The sequence below is a fragment of the Coregonus lavaretus genome, assembly GCF_964263955.1.
Source record: "Coregonus lavaretus genome assembly, chromosome: 16".
NCBI lineage: Eukaryota > Metazoa > Chordata > Actinopteri > Salmoniformes > Salmonidae > Coregonus > Coregonus lavaretus.
This window is the reverse complement of record NC_140003.1, coordinates 15993391-16020232: the sequence shown is the minus strand read 5'-3', so window position 1 is coordinate 16020232 and position 26842 is coordinate 15993391. Positions and strand designations below refer to the sequence as shown.

General features: G+C 44.1%; 1 protein-coding gene and 1 pseudogene across 6 annotated transcripts; one reads left to right on the top strand and one right to left on the bottom strand.

Annotated features, from left to right (window-relative positions):
* Window positions 1–147: 147 nt before the first annotated feature.
* On the top strand, window positions 148–17326 carry LOC311143469 (lysosomal cholesterol signaling protein-like). Of its 5 annotated transcripts, none has more exons than XM_084179286.1 (16): window positions 148–186; window positions 933–1442; window positions 1641–2040; window positions 2815–2986; window positions 3080–3235; window positions 4014–4097; window positions 8207–8327; window positions 8483–8567; window positions 8669–8759; window positions 8845–9058; window positions 9150–9239; window positions 9441–9568; window positions 11434–11529; window positions 11629–11693; window positions 11788–11925; window positions 13840–17326. In XM_084179286.1, exons 2-16 carry the CDS (start codon window positions 1016–1018, stop codon window positions 14033–14035), a joined length of 2463 nt encoding a protein of 820 aa, XP_084035412.1. In that variant the 5' UTR covers window positions 148–186; window positions 933–1015; the 3' UTR covers window positions 14036–17326. The 5 variants fall into 5 exon arrangements, with proteins under 5 accessions (XP_084035412.1, XP_084035413.1, XP_084035411.1 ...); XM_084179287.1 differs by having other exon boundaries at window positions 149–186; window positions 917–1442; XM_084179285.1 differs by lacking the exon at window positions 148–186 and having other exon boundaries at window positions 193–1442.
* Window positions 17327–17742: 416 nt separating this feature from the next.
* LOC311143415 (secernin-3-like) lies at window positions 17743–26627 on the bottom strand (annotated as a pseudogene). Its single transcript has 7 exons — window positions 26542–26627; window positions 25150–25349; window positions 24867–25072; window positions 24557–24719; window positions 24270–24456; window positions 24104–24183; window positions 17743–17753 (listed from the first exon to the last, which is right to left on the bottom strand). The product of its transcript is annotated as a secernin-3-like (transcript).
* Window positions 26628–26842: the final 215 nt, after the last annotated feature.

The window sequence follows — 26842 nt, the reverse complement described above, 5'->3', positions numbered from 1 at the left end:
GCATGTGAAACATGGAGGTCTGAATACTTCAAAAGACTGCATTTTGACCACGCGAGAGGCCCATGTGCAACATTAGGCAAAATTGTTTCTCCCCCGCCCCCATGTCGTTTAATGTGATTGGTGAAGTAGTTTGCTGTCAAAACAAGAAGGAAATTGCGGTGTGTTATGACATAGAGAGAGGTACCGGTAAGTTGTCTTGTCTTTTTTTACAGTTACTTGTAGACTAGTCCAAATAGCACCCGGTACATTGGCATTTGGCAAACTAGCGTATCATGATGTCACCTATTTATAAATAGCGCACGTACTAACTGGCTAGAGCAAGGTGAATTGGCTAGCTAGCTAGGTAATTTAGCATGCTAATCCTCGAACTCCATGCCATGATTATCTGTAGCTGCGAGTAGCTAGCTACGTAAGTCTTTTTTACAGAATGGCGCTCTATTTTTCATCAAGCTAATAGCAATGCTACCCATTTTTTATCATACCTAAATTAGCTCAGATTCCTGGGTGCATGCATGTTTATCCATATTTTCACTAACGTGTATTATAGAACAGTTGATCTACATTTTTTGTGAGTGATACCTTGTATCTAACATTTTACATTGTGAGAAGGATACATAGCTACAAAGGAGCTACTGTAGACTGTTTGTGCTTAACGTTACATCTAGCAACCGCTGTAAATTGTGGCTATACCTTAGCTTCGGGACGCAACTTCGTGAGTCTGTAGGGAAATTCATTAGGCTGACAAGCTAGGTATACCTATGTAACTACCATGTATAGATGGTTCAAATCAAAATAAAATTAAATGTTGTTTGTCACATGTACCGAATACAACAGTGCTTACTTAGTTACGAGCCCTTTCCCAACGATGCAGTTTTAGGGACTCCAAATTGAAATGTTAGTTTGACTGTTCTCCAAGTATTTAAAATTTTCAGTAACTGGTAGTGACACCAGCAACCCCATCAGCGTGGCCAGGCATGAGAGCTGATATCTGAGGATTTAAACCACCAGCGCCACAATGGAGGTCCCTGCCATCAGTAACAACCTCAACCTTTCATATGGGTACTTGGATCCCTCTGACACCCCTCCCACCATGTCTATTGACAAGCTCTTTCCAGCACTCCTGGAGTGTTTTGGGATCATCTTGTGTGGCTACATTGCTGGGCGAGCAAACATCATCACATCCACACAGGCCAAAGGATTGGGGAACTTTGTTTCTAAGTTTGCCCTCCCAGCATTGCTCTTTAAGAACATGGTACTGTTGGACTTTGGGAATGTCATCTGGCCATTTTTGTGGAGTATTCTCATCGCCAAGGTGTCTGTGTTTTTCATTGTGTGTGTGATTACACTAATGGTTGCCAATCCTGACACTCGCTTCAGCAAAGCTGGCCTATTCTCCATCTTTGCTACTCAAAGCAATGACTTTGCTTTGGGATACCCGATTGGTGAGTGTTGTATTAATCTTTCCATCCTTTCAGTTTCAGTCCTTTAAAATTGTTAGCCTCCTGGCAGAACCTCAGAACAAAGGAAATAGATGTCTTGATGTCATACTTAAAAATCTTGTTGATTTGTGACAAAAAGTCTGATTTCACTCTGCTCTCCTCCCTAAAAGGGAACTTCCTGAACTGTACCTTTCTTCACAGTTGAGGCCTTGTACAAGAACACACACCCAGAGTACCTACAGTACATTTACCTGGTGGCACCAGTGTCCCTCATGCTTCTCAACCCCATTGGCTTTGCCTTCTGTGAGATCCAGAAGTGGAGGGACCAGAGAGACCGGCAGCAGAGCAAACTCAAGATAGTGGGTGTGGTCATCCTGCAGGTTCTGAAGAACCCCATAGTCTTAATGGTTGTTATTGGCATTATCTTCCACTTCATCCTGGATCAGAAGATCCCTGCTTTCATGGAGCAGTTTGTGGACGGCCTGGCCAACTCTTTTGGAGGAGCCGCTCTGTTCTACTTGGGCCTCTCCATGGTGGGCCAGTTGGGGAAGCTCACCAGGTCCACGGTTGTAGCCCTTATCCTGCTCATTACAGCAAAACTGTGAGTGTTTCAGGGGATTTAGGATGGATTGGTTGAGTTTAAGAATATTAGCCTAGATTATTACACATGTAGGCTACCATAATGAATATTCATAATAGGCCTACAGTTCATACACATTCATACTGTACCTAAAAAAGCATTGTAATCATACAGTGTCAGGACAGCACATCTTCTTGTAATTAAGTGTTAGGTGTTCTGTGTAATGTTATTCCTCGCTGGTTATTGACTCAGAACTAACTGTAGATCTGTATAGGTCTGTTACACACAAAGCAACCTTGGTACATGACTACCATTGTTTTGTATAATACAAACATTCTTGAATACTGGCACCAATCCACATTTCAGTATTTTGACCTTCAAACATTTATTTATTCTCATACAATCTTAAAGGGGCAATCTGCAGTTCAAACAATAACAAAGCGGATACCCCACCACTGTTTTGGTAAACAGCTGAGGGATGGGGCTGGAGAAATGTAACAGAGCTATGGATGAACAGACTGACCATCCTTGATATACATGTTTTTGTTTTAACCATGTTATGAAGCTATACGGTGCTTTTTTACAATCACATTGTTTACAAACAATGGAGTCCATGACAATGGAGTAGGCAAAAGCACAAACAGATCTGGGACCAGGCTACAAGCCAGACCATTGAAAATAAAGTATCTTCCTTCTTACCTGATGATTCCTTGTGAATGAATCAGGCATTTCTCTTGTAACATTTCGTAATCGTAACATTACAATGAAACTTAATAACATGTGTTTCTTCTGGAGGTTGGTGATGCCGTTGATCTGTCGAGAGATGGTGGAGCTGCTGGACGCTGACAACACCAGCTCTAGTCTCGAACACTCCAGCCTCTCCAACTATGCCTTCCTCTATGGAGTCTTCCCTACTGCCCCCAGTGTGGCCATCTATGCTGCTCATTATAACATGGAGCTACAAGTTGTAAGTCACCTACCCTGTCCTATATGGATAGAAATGTATGTCATATGAAGACATTGACAGTGTCACATTTTCTTGTGTATTGTTTTCAAACAGGTTACCTCAGGGATGGTAATAAGCACATTTCTCTCAGCTCCCATTATGTATGTTTCTGCATGGTTGCTGACAATACCATGGATGGACCCTAAGCCATTGATGGATTCGCTGCAGAATGTCAGCTTTAATGTCAGCATCATCAGCTTAGTTGCACTGGTGAGTTTTTCCCTGCCTCCCATCATTATGAAAGAAGAACTATCATTAACTGTAATCTTTACTTTTCAACTGGCTTTGTGCTGGTTATTTATTTCATTTCAGACAGGGTGGTCGGATTTCAGGAAATTATAGTGTTGATTGTACTAAAGCTTCTTTTCACATTATCCCATTCATATTGTGGTATTTGGGGCAATTGGGGGACAGTAGTTGAGGGGGGTATCAGGTGATATTGTTAGATGATACTATCTAGACTAGGCTACATTGATTCAGTATTTGAAAATGGAAACAATGATATTGAAAAGCTTAGAGCAGGGAGTCTATGAACAGCAGGGATAGGGATATGACTTGCAACCAGGCAGTTCAAAGTCATCAGCAGGATGTCTCTGTCTGGTGCCAATAATATGATACTTGAGGCTTACTTCCTCGTATAATGTTGCCTCAGTTTAACTTCTTCAAGGCAACACAATGCTAGTAAAACAGCTGTCCTCCATGATGCAACACAGAGAGCAGCTTTTCATGTAGGACTGTTTATTTTCTGTTCTTGTTCTCATTCGGCTGCCCATTTTTTGACATTCTAGACTGGTCATATGACCATTCTTATATGCTGTGATGTAGTTTCACTGAATGTTACTGCTCTAGAATGCATATGGTGTTTATTATGATCTGGGATTATGAAATTGCCATTGCAGTTTACATTAAGAAGTATGTTGTCATTTTCTGTATGGTATGTGTAGACAAGCATATTTAATGTTGAGATCTCTTATCTTTTTCGTTACAGGCTTGGACAGTAACTGTCATGTTCCTGAGTAAGAAATTTAAGAGACTACCTCACATGTTCACGGTCAATCTGGTCTTGGCACAGGCAAGGCTTTCCTTTTGAAAATCTGTTAGTTTTCACAAAACATCCATCCCATATGCATATTGTATCAGTATGTCCATATCATTTTTGTATTTTATTTAACCTTTATTTAACTAGGCAAGTCAGTTAAGAACAAATTCTTATTTACAATGACGGCCTACCAAAAGGCAAAAGGCTTCCTGCGGGGACGGGGGCTGGGATTTAAAAATATAAATATAGGACCAAACACACATCACAACAAGAGAGACACCACAACACTACATAAAGAGAGACCTAAGACAACAACATAGCATGGCAGCAACCCAACATGAAAACAACATGGTAGCAACACAACATGGCTGCAGCACAACATGGTAGCAGCACAAGACATGGTACAGACATTATTGGGCACAGACAACAGCACAAAGGGCAAGAAGGTAGAGACAACAATACATCACGCGAATCAGCCACAACTGTCAGTAAGAGTGTCCATGATTGAGTCTTTGAATGAAGAGATGGAGATACAGTTGAAGTCGGAAGTTTACATACACCTTAGCCAAATACATTTAAACTCAGTTTTTCACAATTCCTGACATTTAATCCTAGGAAAAATTCCCTGTTTTAGGTCAGTTAGGATCACCACTTTATTTTAAGAATGTGAAATGTCAGAATAATAGTAGAGAGAATGATTTATTTCAGCTTTTATTTCTTTCATCACATTCCCAGTGGGTCAGAAGTTTACATACACTCAATTAGTATTTGGTAGCATTGCCTTTAAATTGTTTAACTTGGGTCAAACGTTTCGGGTAGCCTTCCACAAGCTTCCCACAATAAGTTGGGTGAATTTTGGCCCATTCCTCCTGACAGAGCTGGTGTAACTGAGTCAGGTTTGTAGGCCTCCTTGCTCGCACATGCTTTTTCAGTTCTGCCCACACATTTTCTATAGGATTGAGGTCAGGGCTTTGTGATGGCCACTTCAATACCTTGACTTTGTTGTCCTTAAGTCATTTTGACACAACTTTGGAAGTATGCTTGGGGTTATTGTCCATTTGGAAGACCCATTTGCGACCAAGCTTTAACTTCCTGACTGATGTCTTGAGATTCAATATATTCACATCATTTTCCTTCCTCATGATGCCATCTATTTGGTGAAGTGCACCAGTCCCTCCTGCAACAAAGCACCCCCACAGCATGATGCTGCCACCCTCGTGCTTCACGGTTGGGATGGTGTTCTTCTTTGCAAGGCCCCCCTTTTTCCTCCAAACATAGCGATGGTCATTATGGCCAAACAGTTCTATTTTTGTTTCATCAGACCAGAGTTCATTTCTCCAAAAAGTACGATCTTTGTCACCATGTGCAGTTGCAAACCGTATTCTGGCTTTTTTATGGCGGTTTTGGAGCTGTGGCTTCTTCCTTGCTGAGCGGCTTTTCAGGTTATGTCGATATAGGACTCGTTTGACTGTGGATATATATGATTTTGTACCTGTTTCCTCCAGCATCTTCACAAGGTCCTTTGCTGTTGTTCTGGGATTGATTTGCACTTTTCGCACCAAAGTACGTTAATCTCTAGAAGACAGAACTCGTCTCCTTCCTGAGCGGTATGATGGCTACGTGGTCCCATGGTGTTTATACTTGCGTACTATTGTTTGTACAGATGAACGTGGTACCTTCAGGCGTTTGGAAATTTCTCCCAAGGATGAACCAGACTTGTGGAGGTCTACAAAAAAATGTCTGAGGTCTTGGCTGATTTCTTTTGATTTTCCTATGATGTCAAGCAAAGAGGCACTGAGTTTGAAGGTAGGCCTTGAAATACATCCACAGGTACACCTCCAATTGACTCAAATGATGTCAATTAGCCTATCAGAAGCTTCAAAAGCCATGACATCATTTTCTGGAATTTTCCAAGCTGTTTAAAGGCACAGTGAACTTAATGTATGTAAACTTCTGACCCACTGGAATTGTGATACAGTGAATTATAAGTGAAATAATCTGTCTGTAAACAATTGTTTGAAAAATTACTTGTGTCATGCACAAAGTAGATGTCCTATCCGACTTGCCAAAACTATACTTTGTTAACAAGACATTTGTGGAGTGGTTGAAAAACGAGTTTTAATGACTCCAACCTAAGTGTATGGAAACTTCCGACTTCAACTGTAAAACTGTCCAGTTTTAGTGTTTTTTGCAGCTCGTTCCAGTCGCTAGCTGCAGCGAACTGGAAAGAGGAGCGACCCAGGGATGTGTGTGCTTTGGGGACCTTTAACAGAATGTGACTGGCAGAACGGGTGTTGTATGTGGAGGATGAGGGCTGCAGTAGGTATCTCAGATAGGGGGGAGTGAGGCCTAAGAGGGTTTTATAAATAAACATCAACCAGTGGGTCTTGCGACGGGTATACAGAGATGACCAGTTTACAGAGGAGTATAGAGTGCAGTCATGTGTCCTATAAGCAGCATTTGTAGCAAATCTGATGGCCGGATGGTAAAGAACATCTAGCCGCTCGAGAGAACCCTTACCTGCCAATCTATAAATGACGTCTTCGTAATCTAATCTAGCATGGGTAGGATGGTCATCTGAATCAGGGTTAGTTTGGCAGCTGGGGTGAAAGAGGAGCGATTACGATAGAGGAAACCAAGTCTAGATTTAACCTTAGCCTGCAGCTTTGATATGTGCTGAGAGAAGGACAGTGTACTGTCTACCCATACTCCCAAGCGCTAAACCCTCAGAGGTAGTAATCACACCGTTGGGGAGAGGGGCATTCTTCTTACCAAACCACATGACCTTTGTTTTGGAGGTGTTCAGAACAAGGTTAAGGGCAGAGAAAGCTTGTTGGACACTAAGAAAGCTTTGTTGTAGAGCATTTAACACAAAATCTGGGGAGGGGCTAGCTGAGTATAAGACTATCGTCTGCATATAAATGGATGAGAGAGCTTCCTACTGCCTGAGCTATATTGTTGATGTAAATTGAGAAGAGTGTGGGGCCTAGGATCGAGCCTTGGGGTACTCCCTTGGTGATGGGCAGTGGCTGAGATAGCAGATGTTCTGACTTTACACACTGCACTCTTTGAGAGGGGTAGTTAGCAAACCAGGTCAAAGACCCCTCAGAGACACCAATACTCCTTAGCCGGCCAACAAGGATGGAATGGTCTACCGTATCAAAAGCTTTGGGCAAGTCAATAAAAAATAGCAGCACAACATTGCTTAGAATCAAGGGCAATGGTGACATCATTTAGGACCTTTATGGTTGCAGTGACACATCCATAACCTGAGCAGAAACCAGATTGCCTACCAGAGAGAATACTATAGACATCAATAAAGCCAGTCAGCTGAATATTGACAAGTTTTTCCAACACTTTTGATAAATAGGGCAAAATAGAAGTTAGCCTATAACAGTTAGGATCAGCTTGATCACCCCCTTTAAATAAATGACGCACCGTGGCTGCTTTCCAAGCAATGGGAACCTCCCCAGAGAGGAGAGACAGGTTAAAAAAGGTCAGAGACAGGCTTGGCGATCATAGGGACTGCAACCTTAAAGAAGAAAGGGTCTAAACCATCTGAACCAGATGGTTTTTTGGTGTCAAGTTTATGGAGTTCCTTTAGCACCTCAGACTCAGTGACCGGCTGCAGGGAGAAACTTTGTAGCGGGGCATGGGAAAAAGAGGGAGGAGCATCAGGACTAGTCACATTAGAAGGACTGGGAGATGAGGAAATGTTGGACGGGCAAGGAGGCATGGCTGAGTCAAATAGGAATCCTGACTTAATGAAATGGTGATTAAAGAGCTCAGCCATGTGCTCTTTGTCAGTAACAACCACATCATCAACATTAAGGGACATGGGCAGCTGTGAGGAGGGTTTATTCTCCAGGTCTTTCACCGTTTTCCAGAACTTCTTGGGGTTAGACCCACAGAGAGAGAACTGCTCCTTAAAGTAACTAGCTTTAGTCTTCCGGATAGCCTGAGTGCACATTTCTTACTTCTCCTTTGCCTGAACGAGAGCCAGTCAGCCTGAGTAAGCTGAATAATGTTGTACATATCATATTGTCCATAGTACAAAGCCGTAATAGCAATATCACTGTCTAAATGTCGTCTTGTGATTGCTTGCTGCTGTCTATTGACGTTTTGCCTCTCCGTGCATCTAGATTCTAGCTTGTGTTGGCATGATCTTGTGGAACTTTGTTGTGAGACAAGACAGCTTCATTGGACACGTGTTGACATTCACACTGTTATACGGCTCACTGTACAGTACTTATGTATGGCCAGGTATGTCTGTCACACACACGACCATCAACATTATATTACCACCATTTTCTCTTATAGTATGCATTTGTGTTGTATGTATAAAGTATGTTAACATACTGTGATTTTAAGTCTAGCAATGATACTCTCACCATAGAGTGCATGTTGTGTTGTTTTAGGTCTGATAGCACTTTCCCTTGTGTTGATGAAGAGAGGTGGTGAGCTAAAGGTTGCGCCAGGCTTCCTGGTGATTGCAGGCTGGGGGTGAGTCATGAGTTTTCCACTGAATAATTGAATTATTGGAAACCAAGGGACCTTTTTGTTTAATCTGCTGCTCAAACACAGTTTGTATCTGATGTCAACAGAGTCCCAGCCCTTGTGGCAGCAGTGCTCCTCATGACTGGGGTGAGGATGCCTGACACCATCGATTCAGCTTTCTTCTATGGAAGACCCCAGGTGAGACAGACTGGGGAAAGAAGACAGCACCTCTCATAGAACATGACTTCATCATCCTGACCTTCTGTCTTTGTGTCTTCTGCAGGTCATCTGCACCTCAGTTGTGCTTGCCTTCAGCATAGTGCTGGGCGGGTGCTCTTTGGTGGGCCTCCGTCGAGGCACGTGGGACTCAAAGTACCATGTCCTGGAGAGAGACTCTATGCTAGGCACTACTGAGGATCTGAGGCCCCAGAGTGGCCCAGATACCCAAACTATCCCAGACATGTTTGAGCCAGCCGGAACCGGAAGCATCAACAGAGGTATATGTTAGCTGGATTTATGACGTATATAATACTAGTTAATCAAGTGTATGATGCTGATTTAAAAAAAAATGTCTGTGTGTGTTGTCAGAGTGCCATATGTGTGACTGTGCTCTGTCCCAGCCCATGCCTGATATGATTGTCAGCACAAACATGAATGACACACTTATCGTCCAGCCAGGTAGTGATTTAAGAAACCTACGTTACATCCCTCAAGTCTTCATTTGAATTCATTGTGTCATATCTCTTCTTCTTGTATACAAACTATGTAAAATGTTGTTAAACAAATTTCACACTTCAAATGAATCAGTCAACTAACCTACAGTATCAGTCATTACCTTGTGGGTCAGTAACAGTGGGTCTGCTCTGTGGTCTCCCTCAGGTCAGTGTGGGACTGGCTGTGAGTCCCCAGGCAGTCTACTGGCCCAGGAGCAGCAGAGGCAGGTGGCAGACAGACAAGTGGCCCGCCATGTGCTCCTATGCCTGCTACTGACCGTCAGCCTACTAGCTGTGAGTGACTCACTATTACAGAATGACGCTGAGACTGTTAGGAAACCCTACTGTACTTTACTGACCTCTACTCTATGTTTCTTTACTGTACTGTAATGTGCTGTCCAATCTTGTCTATGATTGGTTCAGATTTGGACTGACAAAATGTCAACTGCTTTTCAACGTCCATGGATATCCGGTGTCTGTCTGTGGTCAGTGGGTGAGGACGCTGGTTACATTAAATGGAAAGCGAGGGGGCTCATGGGTAGATGTCAGTAAGAGCTGGGAGAGGTGACATTAACCCATTGATTCCTACCGCGATGCCGACACGATTTGGACTTCTAACCCCTTTTAAACATTGTGTGTTTGAGCTACAGACTTCTGGGTTGTACAATTGGATTCATCTATTTCTTCTGCATCCATTAGTCTGTGTGATTTTTACAAAAACGTCTGTAAAGTCCGAATGGTTTCAGCTACAAATTATTAATAATAATAATATGCCATTTAGCAGACGCTTTTATCCAAAGCGACTTACAGTCATGCGTGCATACATTTTTTGTGTATGGGTGGTCCCGGGGATCGAACCCACTACCTTGGCGTTACAAGCGCCGTGCTCTACCAGCTGAGCTACAGAGGACCACTATTAAAAGCTATCTATGAAAATATTCTGGGGTCTCGGGACTGATAGGGTTATTAAGTGGAGAGAAGAGAAAGGTAGACAGGGAGAAAGACTGGGTGAGAGAGAGGGAAGGGTTGTCCAGACTGTTTTTACAATTATGAGCTGAACAGTATGCCAGTGGAAGGGAGGGCAATAACAGGTGACCCAACTGTGGTTTGTGACTAATATCATTTCCCATTTCAGCTAATTTAGTCATTCTGTTACTGATTTTTCGGTCATTCTGTTATGGATTTCATAACAGAATGACACGTTTAAATCCCTTAATAAATCATTAACAAAATTGTTATCAGTAAAAACACTATAATTGGTAGGTCTACCTTTACTTGTTATCTTAAAGATATGTGGGTTTTTTGTAACAGAATGAGAAGACACTAGGCAATATTTCTTAAACTTTCAGAAGGCAAATAATTTCTGCAAAATTAAATGTAAATGTTGATTTTAGTTGGCAAGGGTCTTAAAGGGATAGTTCACCCAAATTCCCAAGTTACATATTGGTTTCCTTACCCTGTAAGCACTAAGCAGTCTATGGACAAGGTATGACAGCAATCCATGCTTTAGTTTAGTTTCCCTGGCACTGTTTCCACATGCTAACGTTTTAGCATTTGTGGCACAAATCCCATTGAAGTCATGGAACCGATATTAGCATTTTTTGCACATCACGATTCAAAACATCTATAAGTGACTTTGTTTTTAGATACTTTCGGATGATTTGAACATGATGCGTGAAAAATGCTAATATCGGTCCCATGACTTGAATGGGATTTATGCCAAATGGAAACGGTGCCAGGGCAGCTAAACCAAAGCATGGATTGCTTTCATACCTTGTCCATAGACTACTTACAGGGTAAGGAAACCAATGTGTACATTTTGTTAACTTCAGCATTTAATGTGTTTTGATGTTTTTCTAATACCTTTTTAAGATTTGACCAGAAATCAAAGCCTTCGCTTATTCCTAATTTTAGGATGAATGGTTGGAAAATATATATGCCTTAATTTCTCTAAAATGTGCTCTTAGCTTTCATTTGACACCAAATTTGATGTGCTCCTATGAACTTCACATGTTGGTGCTCATGGGTCCTTTTACATGGAAATGGCCTGTGTTTTACATGGAAATGAGCCTGTATGTTGAGTTGTTTTACCGCTGTCCTGTCCTTCAATTTTGGGTGAGTATGATGATCCCTGTTTGAATCTCTCTCCCCTGTTTTAGAACCTGTCCAGTTGCCTGTGGTGGCTCTTTAGTCGAGTCCCTGGGAGACTTTACTTAGAGCTGCAGTTCTTCTGTGCTGTGGTCAACTATGGACAGGTACTGTACATGTAGGTCTCCCTAGACACATTGGGATTTGGAGCCACTGTATTTACTCAATGGTGGTGGTGTTTACATATCTGTGTTTTTTGTTCTCAGAGCTTCATCTCATTCGGGATTTTTGGGCTGGACAAACATTTGATAATACTGCCATTTAAAAAGAAGTAAGAGCCCCCTGACATGCATTTCATACGATCGAGTAGTGAGCTGTGTATTGAATAAGAAGCCTTGAGAATACTTTTTTTTACCTGTGCCCAGGATATCCTGTCTGTGGCATAGAATGAAGCCAGAGGAGCAGCCTCAACTGGTTGTATCTGATGACATCATGATGACCTGCACTCAATTCATCAGATGCCACAAAGAGCAGTGTGTCCGGGACATTGTCCAGATGAACAGGTGAGGGGTCAATTAGTCACCTTACAGGGCTGCTCTGCTCAGGGATTCAATAGACACTGCTTTCACTGTGCACCCACTGTGTATTTCCTAAAACGTCTCACAGTATATATGAAACCTCCCATATTATGCAGTTATTCACAACTTTGCGTATGTTTTGACAGTCTGACAGTTTTTGTAACAACAGCATTATACCCATTGATCATCCCTAATATAAATATTTAGTTTTGGTGCATGGATTGTGTTGAGCACATCTCTCTTGCGTTTGTTTCGGTGTGCCATCCTGGCTACGGTGCCTTCAGAAAATATTCACACCCCTTTACTTTTTCCACATTTTGTTGTGTTACAGCCTGAATGTAAAATTTATTAAATTGAGATTTTTTTGTCACTGGCCTACACCTAATACCCCATAATGTCAAAGTGGATGTTTTTTTTTTTCTAGTTTTTTTTCTTCACATTAATTAAAGATGAAATGTCTTGAGTCAATAAGTATTCAACCCCTTTGTTATGGCAAGCCTAAATAAGTTCAGGAGTCAACATTTGCTTAACAAGTCACATAATAAATTGCATGGACTCACTCTGTGTGCAATAATAATGTTTAACATGATTTTTAAATTACTACCTCATCGCTGTACCCCACACATACAATTATCTGTAAGGTCCCTGTTGAGCAGTGAATTTCAAACACAGGTTCAACCACAAAGACCAGGGAGGTTTTCCAATGCCCCGCAAAGAAGGGCACGTATTGGTAAATGGGTAAAAAATGTAAAAAGCAGACATTGAATATCCCATTGAGCATGGATAACTACAAAGATACAGGTGTCCTTCCTAACTCAGTTGCCAGAGAGGAAGAAAACCACTCAGAAATTTTACCATGAGGCCAATTGTGACTTAAAAACAGTTAGAGTTTAATGGCTTTGATAGGAGAACTGAGGATGGATCAACAACATTTTAGTTACTCCACAATACTAACCTAAATGACAGAGTGAAAAGAAAGAAGCCTGTACAGAATAAAAATATTCCAAAACATGCATCCTGTTTGCAACAGGGCACTTAAGTAATACTGCAACACATGTGGCAAAGCAATTCACGTTTTGTCCTGAAAACAAAGTGTTATGTTTGGAACAAATACAATCCAACACATTACTGAGTACCACTCTCCATATTTTCAAGCATAGTGGTAGTTGCATCATGTTATGGATATGCTTGTAATCATTAAGGACTGGGGAGTTTTTCAGGATAAAAAAGAAACTGAATGGCACTAAGCACAGGCAAAATCCTAGAGAAAAACTGGTTGTCTGCTTTCCACCAGACACTGGGAGATGACTTCACTTTTCAGCAGGACAATAACCTAAAACACAGGCCAAATCTACACTGGAGTTACTTACCTAGAAGATAGTGAATATGGCAGTTAGTTTTGACTTAAATATGCTTGAAAATATATGGCAAGACCTGCAAATGGTTGTCTAGCAATGATCAACAACCAATTTGACAAAGCTTGAAGGATTTTGAAAAGAATAATGGTCAAATGTTGCACAATCCAGGTGTGGAAAGCTCTTAGAGACGTACCCTGAAAGACTCACAGCTTTAATCGCTGTCAAAGGTGATTCTAACATGTATTGACTCAGGGTGTTTAATACTTATCTAATGAAGATATATTAGTGTTTTATTTTGCATGAATTGTTTTACAAATTCCACTTTGACGTTTGAATATTTTGTGTCGATTGTTGACAAAAAATGACAATTAAATCCATTTTAATCCCACTTTAACACAACAAAATGTGAAGGGGTGTGAATTATTTCTGAAGGCACTGTATCTGCTCCCTCTCCTTCCCTCTCTCTCTCATTCCTCTTCGACCTGGCAGCTGTGGGGAGTGCCTAACTGGCCCGTTGGTGAATCCTTCCTCTGACCCACAGGTGTGGGGAGAGGACAGTGGTGGACACTTTTCTTGGCAGTGAGCTGGTGGAGTGGCTGTTGCAGATGGGTCTGTCACAGGACAGAGGAGCGGCACTGCTCTACGGGGTCCGGCTGCAACAGGGTGGGGTGCTCCAGCACATCACCCAGGAGTACGGCTTCCAAGATGACGAGCTGCACTACCGTTTCCCAGCGTAAGGTGGGCCCTGAGTAGGCCCAGTCTCAAGGGTTTTCCAGAGGCACAGAATGAAAAAGGGATCAGCTATCTACCAGACCTGAATCCAGGTCGCTACCTACCGAGCACTAGCAGTATTGGTTGACTTGAAGAGTCTGCTGCTTTTTTAAATGCTTGTATTGTTTTGCACATGGGTGTGTGCAGTCATAACAAGCATTGAGCACTTGTTAGTTTTCTTTTAAACTGACTATTTTTTGTGAGTTTTTGTGTGGTACTGTATGCATAACGAGATTTAACAGTTGTCAAAGAGGCAGAGATAATAATGATCGGCCCAAATTACGGATGTCAAATATCATTATCGTCTCAGACTAGCTGGTATCCCCTTTATGACACTCGTATACCGTAAGGCTCTGATTTAACATGTTTTTATTTAGTTTGGATGACAAGAATGGTATTTGTCAGGTATTGAAAACATATGTCTAATGTTGCTGTGTATTCTAAATACCCTTCATTTGGCCATAATTTATATGGCAGCTAGATCTATTTTTAATACATTTGAATAATGTAGATCGAATGGTGTCCAAATTTATGGATGCAGAATTTTATCTTTGATTGAACCTTGTTCCCCCATGATGAAATTGAGGGGGGACAAAGGATCTGTCTCCGTCCGTTTGTACGTTATTAGTCACGTGATATCTCGGACACCATTGGGCGATTTTGACGAAACTTGGGTGAATGATGCGTCTTGCTATAGAGACCCAGCATTTACAAAATTACACTGATTGGCCCAAGGGCGCTATAGTAATCAACTGAAAACTTTGAACAAGCATATCTCCTGTCCCGTTTGAGCTACAGTCATGACATGTTGTACATACAGTGCCTTCGGAAAGTATTCAGACCCCTTGACTTTTTCCACATTTTGTTATGTTACGGCCTTATTCTAAAATTGATTAAATTAAACAATTTCCTCAGCAATCTACACACAATATCCCATAATGACAAAGCGAAAACAGAAATACCTTATTTACATAAGTATTCAGACCCTTTGCTATGAGACTCGAAGTTGAGCTCAGATGCAACCTGTTTCCATTGATCATCCTTGATGTTTCTACAACTTGATCGGAGTCCACCTGTGGTAAATTCGATTGATTGGACATGATTTGGACACACCTGTCTATATAAGGTCCCACAGTTGACAGTGCATGTCAGAGCAAAAACCAAGCCATGAGGTCGAAGGAATTGTCCGTAGACCTCCAAGACAGGATTGTGTTGAGGCACAGATCTGGGGAAGGGTATCAAAACATTTATGCAGCATTGAAGGTCCCTAAGAACATAGTGGCCTCCATCATTCTTCAAATGAAGAAGTTTGGAACCACCAAGACTCTTCCTAGAGCTGGCCGCCCGGCAAACGAAGCAATTGGGGGAGAAGGGTCTTGGTCAGGGAGGTGACCAAGAACCCGATGGTCACTCTGACAGAGCTCTAGAGTTCCTCCGTGGAGATGGGAGAACCTTCCAAAAGGACAACCATCTCTGCAGCACTCCACCAATCAGGCATTTATGGTAGAGTGGCCAGACAGAAGCCACTCCTCAGTAAAAGGCACATGACAGCCCGCTTGGAGTTTGCCAAAAGGCACCTAAAGACTCAGACCATGAGAAACAAGATTCTCTGGGCTGATGAAACCATGATTGAACTCTTTGGCCTGAATGCCAAGCGTCACGTCTGGAGGAAACATGGCACCATCCCTACGGTGAAGCATGGTGGTGGCAGCATCATGCTGTGGGGATGTTTTTCAGCGGCAGGGACTTGGAGACTAGTCAGGATCAAGGCAAAGATGAACAGAGCAAAGTACAGAGAGATCCTTGATGAAAACCTGCTCCAGAGAGCTCAGGACCTCGGACTGGGGCGAAGGTTCACCTTCCAACAGGACAACGACCCTAAGCACACCGCCAAGACAACGCAGGAGTGGCTTCAGGACAAGTCTCTGAATGTCCTTGAGTGGCCCAGCCAGAGCCCGGACTTGAACCCGACCAAACATCTCCTCTGGTCCACTGTAGCTCAGCTGGTAGAGCACGGCGCTTGTAACGCCAAGGTAGTGGGTTCGATCCCCGGGACCACCCATACACAAAAATGTATGCATGCATGACTGTAAGTCGCTTTGGATAAAAGCGTCTGCTAAATGGCATATTATATTATTATTATTATTATCTCTGGAGAAACCTGAAAATAGCTGTGCAGCAATCCCCACCTGACAGAGCTTGAGAGGATCTGAAGAGAAGAATGGGAGAAACTCCCCAAATACAGGTATGCCGAGCTTGTAGTGTCATACCCAAGAAGAGTCGAGGCTGTAATTGCTGCCAAAGGTGCTTCGACAAAGTATTGAGTAAAGGGTCTGAATACTTATGTAAATGTGATATTAACATTCTTTATTTGTAATAAATTAGCACAAATAAAAAAATTAACTGTTTTTGCTTTGTCATTATGGGGTATTGTGTGTAGATTGATGAGGGGAAAAAACAATTGTAATTTTAGAATAAAGCTGTAACCTAACAAAGTGGAAAAAGTCAAGGGGTCTGAATACTTTCTGAAGGCAGCCCCTCATGAGCAACATGTTTCCCATAAGGACCTATAAGCTCCGCCCAGTCAATATTTTTATTTCTGAATCATTCTTGGGGGACAACATGTTTACTGTTGCCTTGATTCTTGGCTATTGTTTTTTAAATTTATTTTTATTTACATTATTCTGATAATGTATCTTCTTTTGGGATTTTTAAATACACCAAATTATCATTCCAGTTTGTTTTGGTTTTAGGTTTGTTGAGAGAAAAGGAGTACAATACCGAATGTGCCAGATTAAATGCAATATTCTTTATTATTGGAGTTATTTTGGAGTCATGTTACTTTGTCCTTAATGGGGTTGTGCTTATTACTGTTGCTAATAAGCTAATTGAGCCATGTATTCACCTTGTTTTGCATTATGAATGTTTTAATGATGGTTTGTCAATACATTTTTTCATGTCACTTGACTTAAAGAGAATGTACGGTATCATGCACTTTGAAGTTAACTACTGCTGCATGTTCCTCTATGATTTGCAGCCTGTTTTTTTTTTTAGCAAAAACTGCTGTATTGCACCTCTGGCTTATGTGATTCCTTTTATACTGGGTTCAAACAGAACTGATGGATACATGTTGTGGTAAAGTGTGGGTGTGGCTCTACCTGCAGGGCCTTTCAGAGTGGAACAGGATGCCTGAAGGCAGTAGTGTGACAATGAAAAGATGTCCTGTCTTTTTACTTCAAATAAATCTATACAAATCACTCAGTAAACAGCTCAATGGTAAAACAAGGCCAAGCTCTCGCCTCAACTCCTAATGTTTGGTATACTCATTGTATTATTTTGCATAGTGGGATATGCAAGGGTTGGTCTTGAAACAACCCCTGGCCATTCAGATATGAAAGACCCATCGAAATTTTACTGTAAACCAGTGGCGGTCGGTGTCATTTTAAGATCAAGGAGGACAATTATTTTTTATGAGCATGGCCTTATTTCTATTACAGAATATTGGATGACTGTCATTCATATTCCATTCACCCAGCTCAATATAACATGGATAGGTTTAGGCTACTACATGACACTCATGTTCCCTATACCCATCATGTGGTTGCTACAACCTAGCTTATGAATGAAAGTTTACAACGTAAGTGCACAGCTCTAGAGAAAAAAGGGTGAGTAATCAAGGTAGCTCTAGAGAAAAAGTGTGAGTAATCAAGGTGACACATTCAATACCACCTTGCACACTTGCTTGTATCTTGCTGATCTAAGGTTTAATCGTTAGTCCAACAGTTGCAAATGAGAGTTTCTATTGGACATATTTGCTTCTGTTTAAGAAACGTTTTTCAACAGAATCGGCGGAATGAATATACCCCTGATCACATGCAAACACAGTTTATTTTTATAGCAGCCACAAACAAACAGCATGATTCCTTCTCGCATCTTCGCGCTCTCCTCACTTTTTCCCTTCGTTTGTGGACTTCAGTGCACAACACATCAGCTGTCTGACCAGGCGAAAAAACCTTTCCAAGCCAAACCTTCATATCATAACCGCTAACCGCTACACACAGCCTACATTGTAGTCACCATATTAGCTAACATCATAGTCAATATTGCTACTAGTATTAACGCGTTAGTAAACCCGCTACAATCATGCAGTACATACAGTGTATTGTCAGCAAGCAGTTTAGCAGTTACACCGGCGAGCCCAGGTGGCAATACATTTATAAAACCAAAAGCTTACCTTGAGTTGGAAAAGTTCCAGTGTTGGATAGCCATAGCCAGCTAGCTAACATGGCATCCCTCTCTGTTTGTGCCGGATGTTTGAGTAGGCTAAACTAGCTAGCTGCATTTGCTGGCTAAGTAAGTGAAAGTGGGAGATTTTTTTTTTTTTTTATATAGCTAGCTATCTCTCGCTCGCTCTCTCTTGCTTACTTCTTCATTTTGGAAGAAATTCGTTTGTTCAAAACTGTTAAACTATTGTCTTTCTCTCTCTTTTTGAGTCAACTACTCACCAGATTGTATGCTTTCAGTACTAGATTCATTCTCTGATCCTTTGATTGGGTGGACAACATGTCAGTTCATGCTGAAAGAGCTCTGATAGGTTGGAGGAAATCCTCTGGAAGTTTTCATAATTACTGTGTAAGTCCTTGGAAGGGGGTGAGAACCATGAGCCTCCTAGGTTTTGTATTGAAGTCAATGTACCCAGAGGACGGAAACTAGCTATCCTCCGGCTACACCATGGTGCTACCCAACAGAGTGCTGTTGAAGCTACTGTAGACCTTCATTGCAAAACAGTGTGTTTTAATCAATTATTTGGTGACGTGAATATATTTAGTATAGTTTTATCTTTAATGTTTCACTATTTTTATTTTTATGAAATTCACTGAGGAGATTGGCCCTCCCCTTCCTCATCAGAGGAGCCTCCACTGCTGTAAACACTGTAAAACACATTGAGTTAGAAAACAGGTGCACAACCGAAGTAGGGTATTCATTACCTGTCACAAGCTGATGTGGATGCAGTGTTGGAGTCAGGCGCAGGACACAGAAGCTCAGTCAAAACGACTTTACTAGTCAACAAGACCATACAAAATAACGGGCCTCAAACACTGGAGGCGAGCGATTTACACATACAGTGCGTAAATACACTATAAACACGAGAACAAATACCATACATCAACGGACAGGCGGACAATCACACACAACTGCAAACAAAACTAAAGGAAACTTATAGGTGACCTAATCAATACATAACACGAAACAGGTGCACTAACAAGACAAGACCAAACAAACATCGAGACATCAAGTGGTAGTAGCTAGTACTCCGGGGACGACGAACGCCGAAGCCTGCCCGAGCAAGGAGGAGGAGCAGTCTCGGCGGAATTCGTGACAGTACCCCCCCCTTGACGCGCGGCTCCAGCCGTGCGCTGACCCCGGGCTCGGGGACGGCCAGGAGGACGCGGAGCAGGGCGCGTGGGATGACTACGGTGGAACTCAGTCAGGAGGGATGGATCTAAAATGTCCCTCCTAGGCACCCAGCACCGTTCCTCCAGGCCGTGCCCCTCACACTCCACGAGATATTGTAGACCCCCCATCCGACGTCTCGAATCCACGATGGACCGGACCGAGTACGCCGGAGCCCCCTCGATGTCCAGTGGGGGCGGAGGAGTCTCTCTTATCTCATTGTCCTGGAGTGGACCAGCTACCACCGGCCTGAGGAGAGACACATGGAACGAGGGGTTAATGTGATAATCATTAGGCAGTTGTAACTTGTAGCAAACCTCGTTCAATCTCCTCAGGACTTTAAATGGCCCCACAAACCGCCGACCCAGCTTCCGGCAGGGCAGGCGAAGGGGCAGGTTTCGAGTCGAGAGCCAGACTCGATCACCAGGTGCGTATACTGGACCCTCACTGCGGTGGAGATCGGCGCTCGCCTTCTGCCGACGGATGGCCCGCTGCAGATGGACGTGTGCAGCGTTCCACGTCTCCTCCGAGCGCCGAAACCACTCATCCACCGCAGGAGCCTCGATCTGGCTCTGATGCCATGGTGCCAGAACTGGCTGATACCCTAACACACACTGGAAAGGGGTCAGGTTAGTAGAGGAGTGGTGAAGAGAGTTCTGAGCCATCTCTGCCCAGGGGATATACCCCGACCACTCCTCCTGCCGGCCCTGGCAATATGATCTCAGAAACCTACCCACATCCTGGTTCACTCTCTCCACCTGCCCATTACTCTCAGGGTGGAACCCCGAGGTAAGGCTAACCGAGACCCCCAAGCGTTCCATGAAAGCCCTCCAGACTCTAGAGGTGAATTGGGGACCCCGATCAGACACTATATCCTCGGGAACCCCGTAGTGCCGGAAGACGTGGGTAAACAAAGCCTCAGCAGTCTGTAGGGCAGTAGGGAGACCCGGCATTGGGATGAGACGACAGGCCTTAGAGAACCGATCCACAACGACCAGAATAGTGGTATCCACCGAGAGGTGAGACCACGGCCGTTGTGGAACGGGCAGGGGTTGTAACTTCCCCCTGGGCAGGTGTCTAGGCGCCTTACACTGAGCGCACACCGAGCAGGAGGAGACATAAATCCTCACGTCCCTAGCCAATGTTGGCCACCAGTACTTAACACTAAGGCAGTGCACTGTCCGGCCAATACCTGGATGTCCAGAGGCGGGTGACGTATGAGCCCAATAAATGAGACAATCACGGACCTCGAGCGGAACGTACGTCCGACCCACTGGACACTCTGGGGGAGTAGGGTCGGTGCGTAACGCCTGCTCAATTTCCGTATCGACCTCCCATACCACCGGTGCCACCAGACAAGACTCCGGCAGTATGGGAGTGGGCTCAATGGACCTCTCCTCTGTATCATACCGCCTGGACAGGGCGTCTGCCTTACCGTTTTGGGACCCTGGGATGTAGGTTATCTTAAACACGAACCGGGTCAGAAACATGTTCCACCTAGCCTGACGAGGGTTCAATCTCCTAGCTGCCCGGATGTACTCCAGGTTACGGTGATCAGTCAGAATGAGAAAAGGGTGTTGAGCCCCCTCAAGCCAATGCCTCCACACCTTTAGAGCTCGAACCACGGCTAACAGCTCCCTGTCCCCTACGTCATAATTACGTTCCGCCGGGCTGAGCTTTTTAGAATAAAAAGCGCAGGGACGGAGCTTAGGAGGCGTGCCTGAGCGTTGCGACAGTACTGCCCCAATCCCGGCCTCTGACGCGTCCACCTCTACCTGGAACGCTAAAGCGGGGTCCGGGTGCACCAGCACCGGAGCCGAAGTGAACAGGTCCTTCAGTTTACCAAACGCCCTGTCCGCTTCAGCCGACCACTGCAAACGCACTGGGCCCCCCTTCAGCAGGGAAGTAATGGGAGCTGCTACCTGTCCAAAACCCCGGATAAACCTCCGGTAGTAATTGGCAAACCCCAAAAACTGCTGCACCTCTTTAACAGTGGTTGGGGTTTGCCAGTTACGCACGGCTGACACACGGTCAATCTCCATCTTCACCCCTGACGCGGACAACCGATGACCCAAGAAGGAGATGGACTCCTTGAAAAACAGACATTTCTCTGCCTTGACATACAAGTCATGCTCCAACAGCCTACCCAACACTCGGCGCACCAGGGCTACATGCTCGGCTCGTGTAGAAGAGTACACTAGGATGTCGTCAATGTACACTACCACACCCTGCCCATGCAGGTCCCGGAAGATCTCGTCCACAAATGATTGGAAGACTGAAGGAGCATTCATTAACCCGTATGGCATGACGAGATACTCATAATGACCTGAGGTGGTACTAAATGCCGTCTTCCATTCATCTCCCTCCCTAATGCGCACCAAGTTATAGGCGCTCCTGAGATCCAGTTTTGTGAAGAAACGCGCTCCGCGTAATGATTCAGTCATACTCGCAATCAGAGGAAGAGGGTAACTGTATTTAACCGTGATCTGATTGAGACTACGATAATCAATACACGGGCGCAACCCTCCATCCTTCTTCTTCACAAAAAATAAACTCGAGGACGCAGGGGAAGTGGAGGACCGTATGTATCCTTGTCTCAGGGACTCGGCTATGTATGTCTCCATAGCCGCCGTCTCCTCTTGAGACAGAGGATACACATGGCTCCGCGGGAGTGCCGCACCTGTCTGGAGGTTTATCGCACAATCTCCCTGTCTATGAGGTGGTAATCGCATCGCCCTAGCCTTGCTGAATACGAGTGCCAAATCCTCATACTCAGGGGGAATGTGCATTGCGGGCACTTGGTTCGGACTCTCCACCGTGGTCGCCCCAACGGAAACACCTAAACATCGCCCAACACACTGGTCAGACCACTCCTTGAGAGCCCTCTGTTGCCACGAAATGGTGGGGTCATGGGTGATTAACCAAGGAAGCCCCAGCACCACGGGATACGCAGGAGAGTCGATCAGGTACAACTGAATGATCACCTCATGACCCCCCTGCGTCTTCATCTTTAATGGCGCTGTGACCTCCCTAATCAACCCAGATCCCAACGGGCGGCTATCTAGGGCATGGACAGGGAAGGGTGCATCAACGGGCAGGAGGGGAATCCCTAACTTAATACAACATTTCCGATCAATACAATTCCCAGCTGCGCCTGAATCGACTAGCGCCTTATGCTGGGAATGAGATGCAACCTGAGGAAATACCACAGGTATACACAAGTGAACAACAGAGCTCTGGGTGAGTGGGGCGCCTACTCACATGGAATGACTCCCCAGTGCGTGACCTGTTGCCCCGACTCCCTGGAGACCCTCCCCAGCACCTAGCCGCAGTGTGTCCTCCACGGCCACAGTTGGTGCAGGGGACTGCCCCCCTCGGGCTCTCTCTCCTCCTCTCTCTAGCGCCAGCACCCCCGAGCTCCATATGGCTAGGCTCGGAGATGCTGGGGGATGGAATGGACGTCTGCGGGTGGCCAGCAGGGTATCCAGACGGATGGACATGTCCACCAGCTGGTCGAAGGATAGAGTGGTGTCCCTGCAGGCCAGCTCTCGTCGAACGTCCTCACGTAGGCTACACCGATAGTGGTTGATGAGGGCCCTCTCATTCCACCCCGCATCCGCCGCTAGAGTCCGGAAATCCAGGGCGAACTCCTGTGCGCTCCTCTTCCCCTGTCGGAGGTGGAACAGACGCTCCCCCGCCGCTTTACCCTCAGGAGGGTGATCGAACACAGCCCTGAAGCGGCGGGAGAACTCCGCGTAGCTGATGGTGGCGGCGTCTATTCCCCTCCATTCGGCGTTGGCCCACTCCAACGCCTTGCCGGAGAGACAGGAGATGAGGGCAGAAACGCTCTCGTATCCCGAGGGCGCCGGGTGTATGGTGGCCAGGTAGAGTTCCACCTGAAGGAGGAACCCCTGACACCCAGCTGCGGTGCCATCATACGCCCTCGGGAGCGAGAGCCGAATCCCACTGGACTCCGGAGCTGGTCTGGTGGGGCTGGCCGATGGTGGTGGTAAGGTAGGAGGTGTGGGCACGCCTCCCCTTTCCCATCGGCGCAGGGTGTTCATCACCTCTTGCATGGCGGAGCCGAGTTGCTGGATCCTAGCGTCCTGGCAGCTGACCTGATCCTCCAGCGACTCGGTCGCCGAAGCTGCTCCTGCTGACTCCATAGTATTGGTGTGTGATTCTGTCACAAGCTGATGTGGATGCGGTGTTGGAGTCAGGCGCAGGACACAGAAGCTCAGTCAAAACGACTTTACTAGTCAACAAGACAATACAAAATAACGGGCCTCAAACACTGGAGGCGAGCGATTACGCATACAGTGCGTAAATACACTATAAACACGAGAACAAATACCATACATCAACGGACAGGCGGACAATCACACACAACTGCAAACAAAACTAAAGGAAACTTATAGGTGACCTAATCAATACATAACACGAAACAGGTGCACTAACAAGACAAGACCAAACAAACATCGAGACATCAAGCGGTAGTAGCTAGTACTCCGGGGACGACGAACGCCGAAGCCTGCCCGAGCAAGGAGGAGGAGCAGTCTCGGCGGAATTCGTGACATTACCATTTGTTAACAGTTTCTCCATCTCAGCCACATTCTCATTTTCTAACTCTCATATTCTGCATGATCTTCTTTCCTTTGTCCTAAAAATAATACAATCCAAAATTAAGCCAAATATTTGCTTAATCTTTAAAGAGTTAAGATGTATAGATTTGGAAAGGTTTCGTACCTTGGTGCTATCAATGATTGCAGCCACCACCACCCCCTCATGTTCGACAAACAATGGATGTTTGCGATGTGGCTTGCTCTGGAAGTGGGGTATCTTCTTCACAGGGTCATCAGGACCATGACATGGAGAGCTAGTCTGCTTCAACTGTTTAATGTCTTTCACAAAGACAAAAGGTTTGAAAACCGACCTGTTGGGTGAGAAAGGATCCTTAATTTGACATACATTTGCATAAACTTGAGATGGAACAATAACATTGCTAGGTAGGGTGTGTGAGCTCCATACTGTACCTCTCAGGGTCAGGAGTTCCAGTGATGTAGTGCACCCCCAGCAGGGTGGGGTCTGTTGGTACGACAGACACCATGCTTCCTGTTGTCATGAACACACCCTCCATGTTGATGCAACTCTCCTTGTCCCTCAGGATATCCATCATCGTCTCAGCTGTGATATGTCCTAAATACTCTGATTCATTGTCAATTGTTCGCATGCTATATGGATTCAATGCTGTTTCAAATTATCTCATCAAACCCAATTCTTCTACACTTGACCCAAACAACTAAACCTAAAGATGTACATAATCTTCATATTTAACCAACTAACCTTTGCTTCTCTCCAGTAGGTTCCGCACTTCGCAGTAATGGCTGCCAGACATCTCTATTCTGGCTGTAGTCATGAAAGAATACGTCTCAGCGAAACTGAACGGGGCCTTCCCATCCCACCAGCCTTGGCTCTTGGCATACTCCCAGGGTGTTCCTTATTTATCTTGGTTGTTATTGAGTATTAATTGGAGATTTTACGATATCCATCTAGAGGAGGATACAACATATTACCAACAAAAAAAAGTTTTCAAGTTGGGCAAGCTCAAACCCTGATAGCTAATTACCTTCCACTCTCTCTGCTGCCCAGTACTTCCCAGACGTCTCAATCACCCAGGACTCAGTCCTGTATGAGATGAGGAAGCTATTGTGGTAGGTAAAGCCAGACTGGTCCTTCATGCAGTTTGCTCCCATGACATATATCTCCAGCAGCTCAGCAATAACATCCACAGTCTTCTGAGCAGTCTCAGCTCTCTCCAGACCAAGTCTGCCAAGACATAACCATCACATTGATGAGTCCTCATTCTGTGCTTCATAGTGCAATGCATTTTTATTTTACCAGCAATAATTAACAAATACCAGAGCAATACTTAGTTGAAGAATGACAAACTACAGACAGGAACATATACTGCACAGTATTTTTGTTGTTGTTTTGGCTCTGTACTCCAGCACTTTGAAAGGATAATGACTATGAGGTTACATTTACATTTGAGTCATTTAGCAGACGCTCTTATCCAGAGCGACTTACAGTAGTGCATACATTTTCATAGTTTATTTTCCATACTGGTCCCACATGGGAATCGCACCCACAACTCTGGTATTGCAAGCGCCATGCTCTACCAACTGAGCCACATGGGACAGGTTAAAGTGCAGACTGTCAGCTTTAATTTGAGGGTATTATCATCCATATCAGGTGAACCGTTTAGCAATTACAGCACTTTTTGTACATAGTCCCCCCGTTTTAGGGGACCAAAAGTATTAGCACAAATTCTCTTACATTTGTATTAAAGTAGTAAAAAGTTAAGTATTTGGTCTCATATTCATAGCACGCAATAATTACATCAAGCTTGTGACTACAAATTTGTTGGATGCATTTGCTGTTTCTTTTGATTGTGTTTCAGATTATTTTGTGCCCAATAGAAATTAATGGTTAATAATGTATTGTGGCATTTTGAAGTTGCTTTTATTGTAAATAAGAATATAATATGTTTCTAAACACTTATACATTAATGTGGATGCTACCATGATTACTGATCATCCTGAATGAATCGTGAATAATGATGAGTGAGAAAGTTACAGACACACAAATTAATATTTACCATTATTTCTATTGGCCACAAAATAATCTGAAACACAACCAAAACAAACAGCAAATGCATCCAACAAATTTGTAGTCACAAGCTTGATGTAGTTATTGCGTGCTATGAATATGGGACCAAATACTAAACTTTTGACTACTTTAATACACATAAGTGAATTTGACCTAATCCTTTTGGTCCCTAAAATGGGGGGACTATGTATAAAAATGGTTGTAATTTCTATACGGTTCACCCGATATGGATGAAAATATCCTCATATTAAATGGTATCATTTCAAATCCAAAGTGCTGAAGTACAGAGCAAAACAACAACAAAAATCACTATCCCAATACTTTTGGAGCTCAGCTGGCAGATATTCACTTGACAAAATCCATGCCAAGAAGGGCCTCCTCAGTCCTCCTCAGCACTCTCTTCCAATACTCTCTCTGCCCCCCACACACGATCATTTAACCATACACTGGACATTGCTAGGCTCAGACTACAATCTGAAATAATCAGTTGACTTCAGTTTGGTGCATGTTACCTGTCGCTGCAGCCAAGTACCGGATCACAAATTGTAGCCGACAATATACTTGTTAAATGTTACTAGGTAAATGAATTGCGGCCCATCTGACATGTATCACTTTGATTCATAGATAGCTAACGTTAGGATTTAAATTGG